The 22715-nt window shown below is 40.5% G+C and overlaps 1 protein-coding gene across 1 annotated transcript in view; it reads right to left on the bottom strand.

Moving 5' to 3' along the window:
* Positions 1-364, bottom strand: part of LOC122807695 (endonuclease domain-containing 1 protein-like) — a 223408-nt gene extending 223044 nt beyond the window's left edge. Inside the window, exon 1 of the mRNA XM_044078658.1 lies at positions 5-364. Within this exon, the coding sequence (XP_043934593.1) occupies positions 5-289 (285 nt within the window). The 5' untranslated portion in view covers positions 290-364. The remainder of the gene's footprint in view (positions 1-4) is intronic.
* Positions 365-22715: the final 22351 nt, after the last annotated feature.

The raw sequence follows: 22715 nt of genomic DNA, 5'->3' as shown, positions 1-22715 counted from the left end.
GTACCTCTAAGTCAGAAAACATTTCATTCCAAGTGCTCTCAAATGAAGGATAGGTTAGCTGGAAGGCATTGTACACTGGAATTCTGTATTCAGTACTGTAGAGAGTTGCAAACCGGTAGTAGCCATAAAATCGCTGACAAATTTTCACTGTGTTTTGTGTGCTGAATCCTTGAGGTTCCGTGTGTTTATAAAAAAGTCCTTCACATTCTGAAAATGAGCTAACAATTTTGGTTAATGTAAATCTTGCAGCCACAAAAACAAGAAAATAAATTACTATCCACTGCAACATGACTGGGTCTATGCCTTTAGTCTACTCCTATGGCAAGAATACTGACAGGAAGTTGTTCTTTTTGAATAAAGTTTTATATAAACATGAGCAATGTTTGGAAGCATAAGAACAAGAACTCATGCATGTTGTCATTTTAGTCATCATTTGGGTAATAAAACACTCCTATTTTTGGCATAATTTCACGTATCACTGTCAGTACAAGGTTTCATTTTAGTCTGCCAAAAGGAAGTGAAAGTAAATGTACAGCATACTTTCCTGCAGATTAAATCACTATGGGAGTCCATTTAGAACAAGTAAGCACATGCACATGAAAAATTACATACCTTTAAGTTAATCAATGTGCATGCATAGGAAGGCATGCAACCTTTAGGGAATAAAGATCCCCAAGATCACCTGGACTGCTTATTAATGTGCTTACAGCATAAAGATAAAACTTTGCTTTTTTCTGTATCCACTGTTTGTCTCACTTAAGCAGTAGTCCCTTGCGCAGCTTCATTTACTGTTTAAGGAAACTAAGAAATAACAAAAAGAATTCCAGTCAATGGAGTCTAAATCCTTGGCCATCCATCTACTGTTGTTATTATGTTTTACAGAGTGCAAGACTGTAGTTATGGAAGTACGTTGCAGATTCTTTTTTATTGCCACAGTGACCCCAAGTGAAAGTTGCATGCATGGTAGGCGTGGGCTATTGTTGTTTGTGAAAAATTGAAAATGATCACAATCAGAATATGTAAATTAATATATAGATACAGACATATATATATATATATATATATATATATGGGTCTACCTGACATTGCCGACACTACAGAATGCCGACAACCATATGGCCGATACCATATGATCGACATTCGGAATGCCAACAATGCAGAACCAGCATCTCACTATAGTGCAGAATGGAAAGATTTCCATTCCTGCACTATAGTGCGATCTCGGAGTTGGTATATTAAAGTTACGGGGGGGAGTGGGAGGGCAGAGCCCCCCCTCCTAGCAGTTGAAAGGGAATTTTATGTTCCTTTTTTACAGTCTTATTCCGATGTCGAGATTTTGGCTGTGGGTGATATGGTGTCGGCCATGTGGTTGTCGGTGTTGTGAGCTTTTGATCTTGTAAGGTAGAGATATATATATATATATATATATATATATATATATATATATATATAATTTTTTTTATTTATTTTGCATTTGTTTACTGGGAAAGTCCGCCTACTGGAACAAGGTCCATTTACAGCAGAGGCCCGGGGAGAAAAGCTCCACATCAAACAATATGTGCAGTGGTAATTATACAGTAAAATGATATGTCACACAAGTAGTAATACATTTACAATGGCTTGTTCCAAGCAAGCTTAATTTACATATAGTAGGCCCTGGATGGCAGCAGTTGAGAGAGAAAAAACCTCCACATTAAACAATACAATCAAAAGAGACATCACACAAGACGTAATAAATTTACAGTGGTTTGTTCCAAGCAAGCTTAATTTACACATAGTAGACCCTGTATGGCAGTATTTGAGGAGTTTCTAGTATTTTATTATAGAGACAATAAGCAGAGAAGAGAGGAAAGGTAGGAAGAATTGGAGGAGAGCAGGAAAGCATTTATGTTATGCAAGGACAGAGCCAGGAGTGCAAGAGGTGTGACTTTAGTGACTTTTTGAACAGTGAGATAGATGGTGATGAAGAGAGATTCTGGGGGGAGGTTATTTCACTTTCAAGCTATGGTATGAGAGAAAAGAGTTTTCCCTGCAGTATTGTTAGCTTTGGATATACAGAGAAGGGTTTTGTTGGATAAGAGTAGAGGACGGTTTGCTGAATATTGGTTTAGTAGTTGATTTAGGGCTGGAGTCTTGTGGGGATTGTTTAGTATGTTGAAGGTGAGCACTAGTTGGTGGCAATAATCAATTGAGAGAGCTCTAACCACAGTAGCTCCTTTTGGGCAAGGCATTGATGGCTTCTAAAAGTAGATATATGCTGCTTGGTCAACCAAGCAAAGCACTGAACCTAAACTAGTCAAGCACAAATGCTCAAAAGCAATACCTTTCAAAAAAGAAAAACCTTTTAACGCTATGTTTTGCAGAGTGTAAGCCCCCTGCACTTCCTGCTCCCCTTGTTAGTATTTTACTTATTTATTTATTCATTTATCTGATGTTTGTTTACTGGGATAGTCTGACTGGGCAGTTGCACATTTTTAGCAGAGGTCTGGGGGGAAAAGCCCCAGAGGTTACAAAGGACACAAAAAGTACATAGCAAATAACATATACAAAAAAATTAAGTCATTCATTTGATAAAATAGCAGAGTATATACATATGTCAACATAGTTTATACAATTGTTACAAATTTCAAAAGAAATTAAGTTATTCAAGAAAACATTCACAGCAAATGCTCAGGTAGTAGTTGAGAATAGAAGATAAAGGTTTGTTTGTGCTCAGGTATTTGAGAATAGAAGATGAAGGTTCATTATTTACAAAATCAGTATTTACATGGTTTTGTTCAGATGTATTGTTTAGTGTCTATATAGAGGGGTTAAGGCCTTGTAGAATGGGGAATTACTTACCCAATAGTTAAACAGGAGCATAGTCAAGAATTAGATAGTTGGGATTTGAGGAGTGTTTTGAATTGTGTGGGGGTAGGGTTGGTTACAATATTCTGGAGGGTCACGTTCCAGGTTCTTGCTATTTGGTTGGAGTAGAGAGAATATCCATATTAGTTGTTTGCTTTTCTGTCTTGTAATAGATGTTTGTTGGAGGATCTCAGCTGTCTTTTGTTAATTTGTGGTTGAAGTAGGTTACAGAGTGCTATACATTTTTCTGGTTGATATATTATACTATGAGCCATTTTTAGCTGAGTAAATGTTAAGAGGTTGGGTAATACAAGCCAGTTTTGTTGGCTTAATGCAATACAATGATGGGATCTATATGGGGAATTAGTTGCAAATTTGGGAATTTTTATTATAGCATGCTTCTAGCCTTGCTAGATCTTTTTTTCAGTTTGGTGAAAGTGACAGAACATAGACAAGGGTAGAGAGCAGATGAGTTCTGGCAACTGATTGTCTTGTGGCATCAGTGAGGTATGGTTTAATTCTATAATGAGAGCCAAGTTTAATGTGAACTTTCTTTATGGTTAGAGATCGGTGCTTGTCAAATTTCAAGTTATTATTTATTGTGACACCAAGTAGTTTAGTGTGTGTGTATTACAGGCTCTGTCTTGATGTTATCAGAATATATTTGAAAGGAGGATTCTAGGTTTTGGGATTTGTTATTAGAGAAAATCATGAGCTTAGTTTTTTTAGGATTTAGGATTAACTAGGCATCAGACAGCCAAGACTCTACTGCTGCAAAAGACACCTGGGTTACTTCTTGTAGTTTGGAGAGTGAGGGGGCTGTGCAGATGAGTGTAGAGTCATCTACATATTATACAATTGTGGGTAGGCTGGTAGCAGTTTTATAGTTTGTTGGTAAAGATGCTAAATAGGAGTGGACCGAGGATGAACCTTGAGGTACTTCTGATGAAACAGGTAATAATGATGACAGTTTGCTTTACCATTTTACAACTTGTTTTTAGTCTGTTAAGTAGTTGTGGATTCAGGTGAGGTCAAAGTTGCTTGGTTTGAGACAGAGAAGTTCATTAATAGTTTTTGATGTGAAATTGTGTCAAAAGCTTTTGGCATGTAGAGGAATATTGAGACAAGTTGATCATAATTTCTGTATTGGTTAATGGTGTTTGTGAAACTTAAAAGAGCAGTATTAGTAGTACTGTGGTTAAGTCAGAAGCTGTGTTGGGAATTAATCAGATGGCTATTAGATAGCAGGTAGTTTATAAGCTGGGAATGGATATGTTTTTCTAGTATTTTGGATAGTGGAGATGAAATTGCAATTCTTCTGTAATTGCATATATTTGTACATGCTCCTCCTTTGTGAAGTGAAATTATATAGACAATATCCAAATTTTAGGAATATATTGTTCACTTATGGAGTGACTGATTAAGATGGAGACTGGGTAGGCTATTGCACTGGCAGTTATCTTAAGGTATTCAGTGGGTAGTCTAGCTGCATCAAGGGAAGTAGGTTTAAGCTTACATAACATCTTTTTTATGGTGCTGGTTTGAATGAGGGAGAAGTCATGGGACCTCTCCTGTTTGGTATCTACTACTCTGAAGTACAGGTTCATAGGTAGGTACAAGGCTATCGGTCCAAGGGCCTACGTAAGACCAGTCAGCAAGGTTCCCTGGCTTATGCCACCCAAGAAAGTTATTTTCCTGTGCCCCTGTTGAGCAGAGCCACCGAAGTGATCCCCGGGGTGTATTTCCTATTTCCCATCCAGTTATCAAGAATTTTCTTGAAGAGTGTTAATGAGGAACTTTGCTTGACATAGATGGGTAGCTTGTTCCAGAGTATGGGAAGTCTCTGGGACAGGAATCTATCCCACCAGCATGTCCTGTTTATTGTGGTGACAAGGTTTAGGTCCCTAGAGGGTGTAGCTCAGAGGAATTGGAATTTCTTTAGGAGTAGCATGTCCAACAGCTCTGGGTTTGACATAGCTTTATATGTTAGGCAGAGATCACCACGGAGTAGGCGATATGCTACGGAGTAAAGCTGGAGTTTTTTGAGATGGTCAGTGTAGGGCATCTGTTTGAGGCCAGTAATCCTCTTTGTGAGGTACTTCTGTGGCCTTTCCAGCTGCTACAGATGTCTTGTGAGGTACATTCCAAAAGGGGCAGTGTACTCTATAATGGGTCTAATGAGTGTCGAGTAGAGGGGAACAATGACCTTTTTTTCCTAGATGAGAACCCTTTTGTGATGAGGTGTGCCATGTAGAAGGATTTCCTGACTACTGTGGTGATGTGATTATCAAAGGAGAGACTACTGTCCACCTGGGTCCCCATGTCTCTTATCACACATTCAGCGTTAAGTAGACTGCTGCCTATGTGTTAGTTCATGGGTACAGAGTTTTTACCAAAGGGGATGACAATGCACCTTTTGGCATTGAGCTTGAGGCCATGGCTCTGACACCAGGCATCTGTCTCAGTGAGGCCCTTCTGTAGGATGTCCCCATCATTTGGGGACTCAACTATGGCTCCTAGGTTTAGCCTGTACTTCAGAAAAGTAGATACCAAACAGGAGAGGTCCCAGGACTGAACCCTGTGGTACTCCACTTGTCACTGGTTTGAAGTCAGATTTGGAGTCTGCAACTTTTACAGTGTGGGTTCTGTCAGTGAGCCAACTGGCAACCCATCTTGTGACGTAGGGATTTATACCTAGTTTAGTGAGTTTAGCTATAATTCCAGAATGGGGGATGGTGTTGAAAGCCTTGGTGAGGTCAAGGTAGGCTGTGTGAACCACCTCACCCTCGTCTACAGCGTTGATGACTGCCTCAAAGACATCGATCAGGTTCAGGAGGCATTATCTGCTTTCACAAACCCTAACTGGGTGGGGTCCAGAGTTTGAAGGTTACCAATGTTTTTGTTTATGAGTTCCATGATGATACATTCCATGGCCTTACAGACCAGGCTCATCAGGCTAATAGAGCGATAGTTCCCGGGATCAGTGGTGGCTCCCCCTTTGTGGAGTGGGATAACTGTTGCTGTGCACCATTCAGTGGGCACAAAGCTTAATGTGAGACTATGATTGAACATGGTGCTTAGGTGGGGAGCCAGTTAGTTCTGAAGTTCATGTAAAATGCAGCCTGGGATGCTGTCCGGTCTCATGGATCCTGTGTTTTGGCTTTAGAGAGCGCAGCTTTTACCTGCGTAGTTGTGATTACAGGGACTCTGCATTCTTCCTGTATAGATATGGGCCCTTTAGGGGGTGAGAGGGGGGTAAAGTTAGCACTGAACCTATCTGCCAGGGCATTGACAATATCAGTTTGTTCTGTAATTTTCATGCCATTGTGCTGTAACTCAGAGCAGATCTGGGTGCTGCCATTGAGATTCTTAACATAGCTATAGAATGCTTTGTGGCTGTCCCTAGAATCAGTGGTGATTTTGTTTTCATAGCTCGCTTTGGAGGATCTTATAAGGGATCTCAGCTTCTTACAGAGGCTGACCAGGGAACACCTGCACTCATGGGATTTTACTCTCTTTTGCAACAGTTTCTTCCTTCTGTTGTAGAGTTTGTTTATAGCAGGGGACCACCAGATTGGCTTCCTTTTATTGGAGGATAGTGTCTTGGTTCTGTTTGGGATAGCACGATCCATGCACTTGTGTAAGTGCTTATAGAGTGCATCTGTGTAGGATTCAGCAGTCGTAACAGTATTGTCCATCTGCATGGGTGTTATGAAGTTCGCCACTTCTGTCTTAAGAAGCATGAAGTTGGCTTTGGAGAAATTTTTTACCATGATTTCTTTAATAGAGGGTGGGGGTGGGATGTGGATATCTAGGGTGATTAGCTTATGGTTGGATTTGACCAACGAGCAGTTGACTTCAGGTGTGAACACCGGTTCCTCATGTTTTTAATGACTAGGTCTAGGATATTGTTGCCCCAGGTGGGGGTGTGGATAAGTTGATCCAGGGCATTGGAATTTATGAATTCCAGAAAGCATTGAGTGAAGGAATTGATCCATGAATAGTTTTCTCAGGCTAACACAGAAGGCCTTTGGCTAACGAAATTCGTAGATGATTGCAAACTAGGAGTCATAGTCAAGTCCCCAAATGGTGTGGACATACTACAGAGGGGCATCACTGAGACAGATGCCTGGTGTCAGAGCCATGGCCTCAAGCACAATGCCAAAAAGTGCATTGCCATCCCTTTTGGTAAAAACTCTGTACCCATGAACTACCACATAGGCGGCAGTCTACTTAATGCAGAATGTGTGATAAGAGACCTTGGGACCCAGGTGGACAGTAGTCTCTCCTTTGATAATCACATCACCACAGTAGTCAGGAAATCCTTCTATGTGGCGCACTTCATCACAAAAGGGTTCTCATCCAGGAAAAAAGAGGTCATTGTTCCCCTCTAATTGACACTCATTAGACCCATTATAGAGTACAACGCCCCTTTTGGAATGTACCTCACAAGACATCTGCAGCAGCTGGAAAGGCCACAAAAGTACCTCACAAAGAGGATTACTGGCCTCAAACAGATGCCCTACACTGACCATCTCAAAAAACTCTAGCTTTACTCCGTAGCATATTGCCTACTCCGAGGTAATCTCTGCCTAACGTATAAAGCTATGTCAAACCCAGAGCTGATGGACATATTACACCTAAAGAAATCCCAATCCCTCCAAGCTACATGCTCAAGGATGGTGAAGGTTTGGCTAGTACCTTGTATAGGAAAGACAGTTATTCCAATTCCCTTTTACACTTCTCTAGCTGCCACCCCCATTATCAAAAAAGAGGGGGGTGGTGAAGGGACAAATGGTACGGTTATCAAGGCTAATTAGTGATGACACTTTATTCAAACAGGAAATGTATAAACTCGTAGGTATGTTGATAGATAGGGGGTATCCTCTTAAACTATTGTTAAAGGTGAAAAAGGAAGTGGTTAGGAAAAGGAAAACCGCTTTCTCCCCTATACTGAGAAGCAGTATAGGTATGATGAGTGATGTACATTTGGGAAACATTGATAAAAGTGTGGAGATGGAGAAGCCATGTCTCATTCTCAAATACAATGAGAAAGCCACTGGAATAGCTGCAGTTGTTAGGGATGTATGGAATCACTGTTTGGATAATACAATTAAGGATATTATTGGGAAAACACCTAGGATTGTGTTTAGCAAAGGAGAAAATTTAAAAACAATAATGGAGAAAACATCTAGAGTTAGAAAATCAAAAATGTCTAAGTGTGGTAATTGTAGATATTGTAGGTTCATTAGTGAGGGTACACATCTGGTTGTAAAAGGTTTTGATCGTACAATACCCTGCCCGGGTATGTGTAATTGTAATACAAAGAATTCAGTTTATGTTGCTTCATGTATTACATGTGATGCATTCTACGTGGGGATGACCACACGTAGACTGCGTGATCGAATAGGTGAGCACATACGTAGTATAAAAAATAAAGATCAACACAATGCTCTGTTTATACATAGTTGTCAATGCAAGGTTTTTAAAAAAATCTTATTTTTTGTTATAGACAGAATCTATGAAGATCAAGGTGGTGATGTAGGTAACAAGGTGGCCCTATTAGAAGTTGAATGGTAGGTGAGGCTTAATGCCATGAGGTCTCCTGGCATTAATGATTACATATCCATTAAGCCAGTTTTAAAACATAAAGCAAGTTGCATATAATCAAAATGGAACTTGTATATGTTGCATGTATGGTTTTGTGCACAATGTCATTTATTCTATGTTTATAGTATGACATTTATGTTTTAAATTACCAGAATTATTGTTTTGGAAGTAACCTTGCTTAGATTGTTTTGGTCTATGTCCTAGTTGCATTGGTTTTGTGTTTTTTAAAAAATGGGTATTGCCTTTTAAAAAATGGGTATTGCCTTTTTAAATGGGTTGCAGCAGTGTTTTGGCTCATTGGTGTATTTAAATATGATGTCATTAATTAATTTTGCTCTAATTGCTTTATATATGTTGATTGTTGAATACTAACCGACTCTGATGAAGCCTTTTTAGGTGAAAGCGCTTAGTCGGTGGAAGTTTTACTATTAAACAACTCCTAGCTGTTCATAGTTGGTCCTGTTATTCTGTTCTACAGTTGTTGCCCATCGCATTTATTTGATTTTTTGTGCAGTGCCCTTTTGTGGGGTTGCGTATCTCTTTTCTCTTCTACATGCTCTAGGACCTAAACCTTAACACCACAATAATCAGAACATGCTGGAGGGATAGATTCCTGTCCCGGATGCTTCCCATACTCTGGAACAAACTACCCATATATGTCAAGCAAAGTTCCTCATTAGCACTCTTCAAGAAAAATCTTGATAAGTGGATGGGAAATAGGAAATACACCCCAGGGATCACTTCTGTGGCTCTGCTCAACAAGGGCACAAAAAAATAACTTTCTTTGTTGGCATAAGCCAGGGAACCTTGTTGGCTAGGCTTACTTAGGCCCTTGGGCCAATAGCCTAGTACCTACCTATGAACCTATTAGAGGTTCTGTTGGGATCTAAGGAAATGGTTAGAGCTGTATTATTGGAAGTTTTGGCTAGGTTTAACATGGAGTTAGTGAAGTAAGTATTGAATTGAGTGGCTGTACTATCTGGTGTGTTTGTACTGTTAGGAGGTGGAGTTTTAGTTTGAATAGGTGCAATAGCTGAATTATAGAGGCCCAGATTTTTTGGGGTTGTTCTGATATTTTTGTTGGGTTTTAATATAGAAAGTCTTTTTGACATTTTGAATCTGTTTCTTAGCTTTGTTTCTGAGTTGCTGGTAGGAGTCTTGGTTGCTTGGTGTTTGTTGGACTGGCAATGAGCCCAAGCTTTGTTCCTGGTTCTAAGAAGTGACTTGGTTTCTTTTATTAGCCAGGGGATAAAGTTAGTTTTTACTTTAATCATTGTGGAGGGTGCATGGCTGTTTAATATGTTTAGGAAAGTATTGCTGAAATATGTTATGGCTGTGTCTAGTAGGAGTGTTAATACTGGGAGTCCAGTCACATTGTTGGTGTAAATTTTTTGTGCTATGAATTTGTCTGTATAAACTACTTTTGGGGGGTGTTGGTATTGTCTTAGTATGTAAGTAGGTGACTGGTCACTAATGCTGTCTGGAAGGCAACCTGAGTGCTTGATTAGTGATGGTTTGTTTGTTAAGATCCAGTCTAATATTAACTGTCTGTTGTTTTGTTTTTTTATCTGCTCTGGTTGGGGATTGTATCAACTGGGAGAATCCATGTAAGTTTATGAAATTTGAGGGAGTGTCAGAGGTATAGATTAGCCAGTTTGTTAAAGTCACCCATTACTATTGTTTCTTGAGTAAAAGATAGGATAGCCAGTGGAGTAAGTCCTTAATTCTGTTAGGATTATTTCCAGGTGGGATATAAACTGCTATAATTGTTATGTATTTGATGGGGGTTATTTTGAGTTTAGTAAGTATCATCTCTGTGTTGTTAAGTATTGGTGGGTTTGGATCTAGATGCTCAATTTTATACTGTTTATGTATATGATGGCTATGCCACCACCATGTTTGTTTGCTCTATCTAGTCTGTGTTTTTTTTATCCTTGCGGCAATTTTCGTTATCACTTACCAGAGGTTTTAGTCAGGTTTCAGTAAAAATGGCTAAGTCTGGTGAATAGAGAGAGAGGGATGCATGAAATTCTTGTATTTTATTTGCAAGGCTCCTGAAGTTCATATTTAAAAGTAGGAGTTTGATGCACTGTGGGCAGAGTTAGCAGTGGTCTGTGTATTTTGAATAAATGATTGGTTTAGTGTGAGGTAGTTAGTAATGGGACATGGGTTTGGGTGTGCATCATGGCTCAGTTTTATTAGTTTTTGAATATATGGGAGGGATTAGGTATTTGTTTAGTAGTCTAGTGTATTTATGAAGTATTTGTATTAGGGTATGTTGATGTGACTATCTTTATGAGAACAAAGCTATTTTGGTGATGTTAAAGAGGCATGGAGCTATGTGAACGTGTTGCATTTTAGTATAAGGTAGAGCTGGGAAAGGTTTGGTAGGTGAGCTATAAAGTGTGTGAGGGTGGTTTTCATACGAAGTTAGAATACAGACCATGAAGAAAAGAATTAGTAGTGGTATGTGAAAGAATTGCATGGTGGAGAATTGAATGGTGAGAGGTAGAGAGTATACATAGGATATAATATAGTGGGATGAGGGGTAAACTACGTATGATACTGTCTCAGACAAGTAGAATTGGAGGTAGTCAGGTAGTTTCACTTTCTTTGCTTGCAATTAGTGGAGGAGTGCATTGAGGAGGATATAGGGAGGAAATAAGTATAAAGAGGAGGAGGAAGGTGGAGGCTTATGGATTATGAGGGTTGTGAGTGGCTAAGATTAAGTGGCAGGAGTGGTTTATGTAAGTTAAAATGTAGGTGTAGTGGGGGATAGGTGGGAATTGGGGGAAGGGTAGGGGAGCAGAGAGAGCTCGAGTGTAGCAAGGGCGAATGGACTGAGATGGACCAGATCACAGGGAACTTAACATAAACAATCACAGAAGCTGTAAGTAAAGGCTAGAGCAGAGTTTAGAACTTAACTGAATAAGAAAGTAGGGCCAAGAACTCAAAGTTTTTGTAAGGGTATTTAGAAAGTACAAGAAGAGGTGTAAATGGATGGAGTGAGTGGAGGGTAGAATAGCAGTAAAAGGAAGTTAATTAAGGTATGAGGAGGGGGGGTGGAATATAGCAGGAGGAATAGTTCAGTGGTATGCTAGCTGCTGTTCACAATCAGGTTAATTGCAGCAAGTAGGAGGTATTAACATACATTAAACTTTGTTTGATGTTTCCTGGATTGGGTAAGCAGAGTAGAGGACACACTCGTTGTTCCAGACTTGTTGGGGGGGGGTTCAGCAGCATTTTCTGTACCAGATGAACAGACTAGATAAAGGAGAAAATGATGTATGTTAGTTGAGAGAGCCCAGCTGTCAGTAAGAGGTTTTATGATTGTCAGAGAGAGAGGTATAGTGGAGGTAGGGAATGGGAGATAGAGAAAAAGAGAAGAGAAATTATTGTTAGGAGAAAGCAGGAACCAGTTGTTGGTTGGAGGGGAGGGTGGTTAGAAGTAAAAGGGTAATTTAGTAGTGGTGAAAGAGGATGGTGTTTGTAGTAATGTGATAGTGAGAAGTAGGCATTAATTGGAGTAGGAATGGAAATAAATGTTTGTATATATAAGGCTAGATGAGAGGATTAGGAGATATTGGAAGTAGTTTAAGTAGCAGAATGTAAGAAGCAATAAGAAAGGACAGAGAGTCCAAGTAACAGTTTTCAGTACAAACAAATGCAGTTTGTCAAAATAACAATATTCTGCACATTAGGATCTATCAGCATTTTATTATTCACACACAGGAGTATCAGTCAAGGTGAAGTTATACAACTGAAGTAATATGTAAAAGCCAATTCAACAGCTGAGATCTAGTTTGCATTATGACAGCTGATAAAATGCAAGAAAGCAAGCACTACATAACCCATTTAATCATTATACAGGTGTTAAAACATAGCAATAGGCTGGTGGTCTAGATTTCATAAAGACAATAATGTTACTCTGTGGCGGTCTTACTGGGGATAACAATAAGTTATGTAGCAGGTATCTATGCTCTGCTCAGCCTATAGATTGGAATGAGTTGAGTAGCACCAAAATTAACAAGATTTGGCTAAAAATAATGATTGTGAAAAATTAGAACATTTCTATAAACTTTCATTGGTTAAAACAGCAGATTACATTCTTCCATACATCAGGTTAATGTGAACAGGTAAAAGTGTATGGTGTGACAAACAGCAAGTCTACTAAATGAGTTTGGACCTGGTTAAGAGCATTTTCACCATAAAGCTAACTAATCAACTTCTCCAACCAATAAAGCAGTGCTCAGTGCAACAGGCGAGAACTTTAACACACCTTAGTAACAGTAGTTTTTCACTATAAAGCAAAGTGACCAAGTTAATCACCAAAGCAGTGCTCAAAAACAGTAAGCAAGAGCTGTAACACAGGAAATGTTTGATAAAATACATACAAAACAAGACTGCTTAAAGCTACAATATAGGCTGTACCTTTTCTTAGGGAATTAGTAGAAACACACTATTACAAATTTATTATAAATTATATATACCAACTGAAATCATATTACAGTAAAGAATGAGCAATTTCCCCAGTCCATGCTGTACCGTGAAGTCACACAGATAAAATGCCAGTAAGTACTGACTTTTTTATCACATATGTGGGATTTTGTATTACACTTCAACCAAAGGAATGTAGTGTGTGTGTGTGTGTGTGTGTGTGTGTGTGTGTGTATATATATATATATATATATATATATATATATGTATATGTATATATATATATATATATATATATATATATATATATATATATATATATAATTTTTTGTTTTCATATCATTGCCCAATGACAACTGTTAGGACAAAATCCAGAAGGACTCATAGTCAGTATATGCCGACAGCTCTAAACATCCACCAGATTCCTATCACATATGCACACTCACCTGAAAACACCTTGTTAGAACATTTTAGAACATAGTCTCTTTCATTTAGAAGCTGAAAAAGAGGGGGGTAATTTAGGGGCTATTTGCTTTAGGTAATTTGGGAATATGCAAGAAGAAAGGCTGTTCCAGGTGATGAACAAGGGGAGAGACATTCTTCACTTACGTAGTAAATCATAGCAACTTCAAAAGTAAAACCAGTGCTGTCATTCTTGTAACATCCATCTCAGATTATGCCAGTTTGTTTGTTTAGTTAGGTAGTTAGTTATTCAATCATTCATACAACCTGTTAACCTTTTCATTCATTTATGGAGTCTGTTCTCCAGGTGAGCCTAGTTGGGCAGTGGCCATTTATAGTAGAAACTTTGAAAAAAGTACCAACAAATCAGTTTATAACTTACACAATCACAGTGGTGTGAACATTAAAAACATACATATTAACTAGCGAGAACATAGTCAATAAAAAGCAGTATTACTAACTATGGTAAACAATATTTATTAAACAGTAAAAATTTGAAACTGAAAATTGTAAAAGTAAAAAGATAACTTAAGGAAATTAAACAGAAACAAATATAAGTGATTGCACACTATATAATGATAGTATTCAAGAATGCATGGTGTGATGCCTGAACCCTGGCCCAGCAATCAAGGAGCCTCAATCCCCACCCTAACACTTGAGAAGGCGTCTCATATAAGAGGAAAGGATAACAAATACACACAGTAAAGTACAATTTCCCTTAAGTGTACAGAAAGATCACAGTCAGTCTGGGGCTGGTTGCTCCCTTGCTCCCCAGGTCCCCAATAAGACTCCCCACTGGCACAGCTATAGGGTCCAGATCTCAGCCTAGCTAGCAAGCTAAAACCTCCAGTACCCTCTCTGTCCAACCAGTGCTTCGTGTTCCTGCCCAAGTAGCTGACACACACACACTTTGAGATAAGTATTTATACAACTTCACAGACACTCTTGGGAAAGGCTGACACAGATTCTCCAGCTGTGCCCCTTTTCCCAGACTATACAGTAGTAATTACTGCCACCACCCGCTAATAATTATCTGCTACCCAAAGGCCCTTAAAAGGGTGTCCAATTATTACTGTACAATATTATTATCCAATTGGTAAGTGTGACTAATTAGTCAAAGCTTATTAGAGTAGCCTTGTACAATAAACTCTATAAATATGCAATGTACTCTAGAGCTTAACTTAACTCTACACAAACCAGCCACAGGTAAAAGGTTTTTAAAATATTTAATAATAAATAATTAAAACACAAGACAATCCTACTACACCACAGTGCTATTCAAAAGTTCAGAGATCACACAGACACTTAAAATAATTCTGTAGTACAGTTCTGACATAACAGAAAAACACTTAGTCTAATCTTTATAGTCCTAGCTATTTCTACAAGAAAACAGATTTCTAAAGTAACTTACTTATGGCATCAGGCAGTGCTGAGGTTGGATATCAAGACAAAATGCTCAATAATTTCTGGTTCCCATTGTTTAAATTGAAACTGCAGTTCTGATTAAACATTGCATCATTTGTTTACACTTTCTTGGTTCCCAGGCCACACAGAAACTGTATTTACATTCTTTTACACTTAGAGCAATAAAGGACATTCCACATGCAAATTCTTGTCATTAACTTTAGCCTTAAAACAGTAGGCAGGATGCTTACTCCAGACTCATTGACTCCAAATTCTCACTTCAAAGGAATAGACATAAGGTAATTTTAATTTCAAAGGACCAATAAGAAATGCTTGAATCAGTTTTCCTTACAGCAGATGGCAATGTTGCCACATTGTTGAAACAGCATTTCTTTACATTTAAGACACAAGCCTATATTTTACATTTATATTTACAAATGCCAGAATTATTTATCAAATTCTATTTGACTAGGCTGGCAGCCTTCACCCTTCTCTACCAGTCTTCACATCTCTCCCCCCTGGAGAACTCAAGCTAGTTTTTCAAGGGACCCTTGATAAACACCGCTTGAGAGGGTTAAGTCTATCTGAGGGTATCTCACCCCATTCCTTGTCTTGAGAGCCCATCTGCATTGGCATTGTTAACTCCACTGTGGTGCTGCACTGACATATCATATGCTTGCAACCCCAGACTCCATCGTAGCAACTTGGCATTTTGCTGGTTGGCTCTGTTTGACGATGTTAGAGGGTTGTGATCTGTCATTACAGTGAATTTTCTTCCATACAGATAAGGTTGACGTTTCTGCAGTGCCCACACTATGGATAGACATTCCTTTTCTACAGCTGCATAGCATTCCTCCCTGGGTTGGAGCCTACGACTGAGATAAATCACTGGGTGCTCTTCCCCCTCTGAAGAAATCTGGCTAAGTACAGCCCCCACCCCAGAGTTCGAAGCATCCACTCGTACAACAAATTCTTTGCTGTAATCTGGACTGGCTAACACAGGGGGTCCTCCCAAAGCTTCTTTAAGCTTCTGAAATGCCTGCTCACATGCTGGGGTCCATACTACCTTATCTGGCCTGTTTTTCCTTGTCAGGTCTGTGAGGGGATCAGCTATGGTACTATAACTGGGGACAAATTTTCTGTAGTACCCTGCTGTCCCTAAATATGCCCTCACCTGCTTTTTGGTAACAGGTGCAGGCCATGCCTGAATGGCTTCCACTTTGGCAGGTTCTGGCCTTATCTTACCACTCCCCACTCTATGTACTAGGTAGGAGACCTCTGCCATACCCACCTGACATTTGCTCGGTTTAATGGTCAACCCTGCCCTCTGTAGTCTGCCCAGCACCTCCCTGACATGCTGAAGGTGCTCTGGCCAGGAATGGCTGTAGATGGCAATATCATCTAGGTAAGCAAGGGCAAACCCTCTGGCTGCTACTAGGACATTATCTACCAGCCTCTGAAACATAGCTGGGGCATTCTTTATCCCAAAGGGCATCTTTGTGAACTCATACAAGCCAAAAGGAGTCACAAAGGCTGACTTCTCTCTAGCACTGGGAGTCAAGGGCACTTGCCAGTAACCCTTGGTAAGATCAATGGTTGTAAGATACTTAGCCCCACCCAGCTGCTCTAGGGCCTCATCTGTCCTAGGCATGGGGTAAGCATCCGACTCTGTGTGACTATGTAATTTCCTGTAGTCCACACAAAACCTGGTGCTGCCATCCTTCCTTGGCACCAGCACCACTGGGGAGGCCCAGGGACTGTTGGACTCTTGAATCACCCCTAGTTCCAACATCTCCTGTACCTCTTCCCTCAGAGTCTGTTTGACTCTATCAGCACCCTATAAGGGGCCTGCCTAATAGGCCTTTGGGATCCTGTATCCACCTGGTGCTGCACCAGGTAGGTGCACCCTGGTTTCCCAGTGAACATGTCCCTAAATTCCTGCAACACTGCTCATATTTCTCGAACCTGGGTAGGAGACAGCTGCTGGGATATTGCTACCCCTTCCACTGAGGTGTCAGCCTGAGCCTCACTGAGGATATCAGTCCACTGATCTCCCTTAGACTCCTCCTGCAATCCACTGCAAATGCTCAGCACAAGGGCCTCCCTATCATGGTAAGGTTTCAACACGTTAACATGGTACAATTTGTGCCCCTGACATCTACATAGCACTTCCACCATGTAGTTAACATCACTTACCATTCTTACTACCTTTTAGGGTCCCTCCCAAGCTGCTTGCAGCTTGTTGTGTCTAACAGGAATGAGAACCATTACCTGCTGTCCCACAGTATACTCTCTAGCTCGAGCATTCCTGTCATACCACACCTTTTTCTGTTGTTGGGCTTCTGCCAGTTTCTCCTGGGCCAAGCCCATGAGTTCCTTGAGCCTTGTCCTGAGGTTTAGGACATATGCCACAACAGACTCCTTGTGAGACGCACACTCACCTTTCCATTCATCTCGAATTAAATCTAGAGGTCCCCTCACCTTATGGACATATAGCAACTCAAAGAGTGAAAAACCTGTGGATTCCTGGGGAACATCTCTTTAAGCAAACAACAGATGGGGCAAATATTTGTCCCACTCCCTCTTAAACTGATCTGCAAATACCCGTAGCATGGACTTGATTGTAGAGTTTAACCTCTCAACAAGACCATTAGTCTGGGGATGGCAGGGGGTGGTCTTCATGTGCTTTGCCCCACAGTACTTCCACAGACAAGCCAGCAAGTCTGACATGAAATCGGCACCTCTGTCAGACAGTATTTCTTTTAGGAAACCTACCCTGCTGAAAATCTCTAACAAAGCATTTGCCACCTTCTCTGCCTCAATGGAGGACAAAGCCACTGCCTCAGGGTATCATGTAGTATAATCCACTACCACTAGGATATACTTTTTCCCTGTGGAACCTGGGGTACTCAGAGGACCCACAATATCCATAGCTACCCTCTGAAATGGCTCCTCAATCACAGGCAAAGGCATCAAAGGAGCTCTCACCTCGTCTCCTGCCTTCCCTACCTTTTGGCACTGCTCACAGGTCCTGCAGTACCCTGTTACATCTCTGGATATTCCAGGCCAGTAGAAGTTCTGCATAATATGCCTCTTTGTATGTTTTATGCCCATATGACCTGCAAAGGGAATATCATGGGCTATGGCTAGAAGCGCCAGACAGTAGGCTCTAGGCACTACCAACTGCTGTACTCTTTCACCTTCTAGCCCTCCCTCAGGGGTCCACTCTCTGTATAGTAACCCTTTCTCCCAGTATACAGATGCCCCCTTTCCTTGAGAATTAGGTGCCTCCCTAGCTACCTGCCTCAGGCCTTGCAATGTAGGGTCTGAGCACTGAGCCTGTTTCAACTCTCTCCTTGTAACCATTCCCAGCTCCCTTTCCACAGGAAGTCTGGCATTCTCTGACAATGGTGTCCCACTGTCAGCCCGAGTACTACTACTCACCTCTACCTTTGCAGTTACCTTGTCCAAGGGACTACCAGTACCCACAAGCAGCTGTGGCTCATATTCATTCTCACTGCTACAGCATAGCTCACTCCCTGAAGTAACCACCTCACCAGACCTGGCTTCAAGTATGCAGTCTGTCTGGGTCTCCCCCATGCTACCAGACCCACATGCTTGTCTCCTAGACTCACTGTGTGTAACTGCATAAGTACATGGTACTGCCTCATCCAAATCCTTCCCTTTCAGGACATCTGCAGGATGGTAGTTCCATACCCTTGTTTTCTGAAGACAACCTAATATTGGCATTTTGTCTTTCCCACTTAATGGCTCCCCTCACCTTTTGTTCCCCACCTTGCCTCCATGGACACCTGTATGCCACATGGCCCCACTAGTTGCATTTAAAACATTTAACCCCGGCTCCTGGACGTGTACCTGGACTAGTGGCTTCCCCTGCTACTGGCAGATTCTGTTGTGGCAGTCTGTGCTGACCACCATGGGTTCCTTTAGACACATGAGCAGTACTGGGGGTCCCCTTCCTATGCAGGGCTGCCCTGCTTGCCAAATACAGGTCTCCCTTCTTCACCAACTCCTCTGAAGCAGCACATTGTCTATCAGCTAACCAGATCCTTCATGTCCTCAGGCAAAGTACTAAGGGTTTGTTCCCTCACCAAAAGGTTTGCCAGCACTTCAAAAGTGGTGACCTGACATCCACTCACCCAGCTATGAAAATAAGTGTTCAGTTCAGCAACATATTCACACACACTTTCATCTGACTTGCATCTATGCTCATAAAACCTTTTCCTATACATTTCAGGTGTTAGCTTAAAACATTCTAAAATACATTTTTACAGCAGTATAATCAAAACAGACAGAGTCAGGCTATTTTGATAAAGAATTACAGCTTTCCCATGGAGTAAGGGGGTCAGGAACCATACCCAGAGCCTTTGGTCACCACTATATTGTTTGCATCCCCTCTCAAACATATGAATGAAACTATCAAAATTATCCCCCTCTTTAAATTGTGGAAGAAATTTACTGACCTGTTGTGCTTCTGGGGTCCAGTTACTCCCTTTCCCATTACCTTCATGACTCTGGTAAAGAGTCAGCATTTCCCTCTCATGCCTCCTCTGACGCTCCTTTTCTTCAGCTTCTATCTCCAAACACCTGGCCTCCAACTCAAGTCTCTTTAGCTCCAGCTGGATTTTTAAGTCCACTGCAGAAAGGTTGACCTGTGCATTTTCCAAGGATATTGTATCTCCAATGCCAGTCTGATTGTCTTTCGCAGAAAGGTTGAGTTGTCCATTCTCCAAGAATATTGTATCTCCACTGCCAGTCTGATTGTCCTCCTGGATGCTGTTTTCTGATGCCGCTGTAACCAAGGCTGCAATCAGGTCTGCCTTAGTCAGGTTTCCATGCACCAGTCCCCTAGCCTGGCACATCTCCACCTCCTTGTCAGCTTTCCATACTCCTTTGCTGACATGCTGCCTGCTCACCCTGACTAACTAAGCTAACAAAAGAAATAAAACAATTGTGATCTGAACTCTGAGTATTCACTGCATGGCTGTTTTAGAGTACAAAACACCTTCAGAGATCACTGTACATAAGCTACAGGATTCACTCTACCCACACCACTACAAGCCAATTAGTATTTGCCAACTAATTAATATGTGATGTGGATATCCACCGCCACCACAAATGTGAAGTGGATCCCACCACTGAAAACCACATGTGATGGCCGCACCCTGGCCCAGCAATCAAGGAGTCTCAATCCCCACCACTAACACCAGAGAGGGTGCCTCATACAAGAGGAAAAATATAACAACTACACACAGTAAAGTACAATTTCCCTTAAGTGCACCCAGAGATCACAGTCAGTCTGGGGCTGATTGCTCCCTTGCTCCCCAGGTTCCCAATAAGACTCCCCACTGGCACAGCTATAGGGTCCAGATCTCAGCCCGCTAAAACCTCCAGTACCCTCTCTGTCCAATCAGTGCTTCGTGTCCCTGCAAAAGTAGCTGACACACACACACACACACACACACACACACACACACACACACACACACACACACACACTTTGAGATAAGTATTTATACAACTTCACAGACACTCCTGGGAAAGGCTAACACAGATTTTCCAACTGCACCCCTTTTCCCAGACTATACAGTAGCAATTACTGCCACCACCAGCTAATAATTATCAGCTATCCAAAGGCCCTTAAAAGGATGTCCAATTATTACTGTGAAATATTATTATCTAATTGGTAAGTGTGACTAATCAGTCAAGGCTTATTAGAGTGGCCTTGTACAATAAACTCTATAAATATGCAATGTACTCTAGAGCTTAACTTAACTCTACACAAACCAGCCACAGGTAAAAGGTTTTTAAAATATTTAATAATAAATAATGAAAACACAAGACAATACTACTACACCACAGTGCTATTCAAGAGTTCAGAGATCACACAGAAACTTAAAATAATTCTGTAGTACAGTTCTGACATAACAGAAAAACACTTAGTCTAATCTTTATAGTCCTAGCTATTTCTACAAGAAAACATATTTCTAAAGTAACTTACTTATGACAACAGGCAATGCTATGGTTGGATATCAAGACAAAAATGCTCAATAATTTTTGGTACTCACTTTTTAAATTGAAACTGCAGTTCTGATAAAACATTACATCATTTGTTTACACTTTCTTGGTTCCCAGGCCACGCAGAAACTGCATTTACATTCTTTTACACTTAGAGCAATAAAGGACCTTCCACATGTAAATTCTGGTCATTAACTTTAGACTTAAAACAATAAGCAGGATGCTTACTCCAGACTCATCGACTTTAAATTTTAACTTCAAAGGAATAGACATAAGGTAATTTTAATTTCTAAGGACCAATAACAAATGCTTGACTTAGTTTTCCTTGCAGCAGATGGCAATGTTGCCACATTATTGAAACAGCATTTCTTTACATTTAAGACACAAGCCTGTATTTTACATTTATATTTACAAATACCAGAATTATGTATCAAATTCTATTTGACTAGGCTGGCAGTCTTCACCCTTCTATACCAGTCTTCACACATGGATCAAGCATAAAGTACATTTTATGGTGGTTCTTAAAAATATTTAGTTTTATTATCTAGCATATACAGTTTATCTAGAAAACAATTACGTGGTTAAGTTAAGTTCCTAACTCATGTTGGGCTTTTGGTAAATAGGGTTTACTGTAACACAGCAGTTCACAACATCTGAAATAAACTACCAAACTCTGAAGCATGGCTGCATCTGTAAAAATTGTCCTTACTTTCAACCACACTGCCTACCGGGAGTGGGGGAGGGGTGTTTTTGTGACACAATGCTTCTCTCTGCTGGGGACTGGAGAGCTGCATTACCTTCTTCCAAGTGTGCATGCACAGACAGGAGAAGATGGATATCAGTACATCATAGGCAGAAGTTTAAGGATTACGAAACATTACTGCAGTTAAACTGGATGACATAAGGTTGATAACTTTGATCTCTTCTTCCTCCCCCACAGATGGTTGAATACTCCACCAGATATACCACCAGATGGTGGCCCTGGTCCAGGGGGTAAGATGGTTGCTCTAGAGGGTGTGGTTGAGGGAAGGGGTGGCACCAACCCCGAACACCTGCAGATACTCATCCTGGCCAAAGGAGCCACAAAAATTGAAAAACAAACTGTCCTTGTATCACAGATAACTGTCTGAAATTTTGCACCTTAAACAGTGAATTATAGCTGACTGTCTTTACTATCTAAAGAAAATACATTTCCCTGGAGAGGAAAACTACATCCCTCGTCATCTGTAAAGTCAGCTCTTCTTCCCTCAGTTCATATCAACTCGGAAACTAGTATGCAGAGGAATAATGGGTGCTACTCTTACCATTGACGGATGTGAAGAGATTAAACTGTGTTCGACTTACACCAACCAGAACTAGGTGAAATTCTACTAGTAAGCACACTTGAATGTAGTAACAGGAATGCCAAAATTGAGCTAAAAGTAGTCATTATCCACTGGAATGAAACTTCCAACTGTGTTAGTCTGATAAATCTCTCTAAGTACTATTAACTCCTAGCTAATTTCCATTGTGTTTAGAGAAACCTTCCAACATTACCAATAGACTTGATTGATCTCTCAGCAGGACATCACTTAGATTTACAAGTGTATCACCAAGCAGCCTTAGTGACCATTCTGCTATTTTAAAGTTTGATTTCCCAACAGTCCACATTGGAAATCAAAGGTTTCCCACCAATGACATAACAGCCTTCACTTCTGCTGAAGTGGGCAAATAACTGTAGTTTATTGATGTCACCAATGAATACTCTCTCACACACTTGCTAATTTAATCATCTTCAATTTTGTACAGTTTACACAGTAAACCTACTCTATACAAAAAAAATCCTTCCAGCATGGATTTTAATGTCTAACTCCTTTCTTCAAGTACACCGTATGTGAATGAGACAGTATTTGACTGTGTTTCAGACAAGTTAGAAC

This window comes from Protopterus annectens, chromosome 1.part1, assembly GCF_019279795.1.
Source record: "Protopterus annectens isolate FY-2018-M chromosome 1.part1, PAN1.0, whole genome shotgun sequence".
Classification (NCBI taxonomy): Eukaryota; Metazoa; Chordata; order Ceratodontiformes; family Protopteridae; genus Protopterus; species Protopterus annectens.
This window is presented reverse-complemented; position numbering and strand designations above follow the sequence as displayed.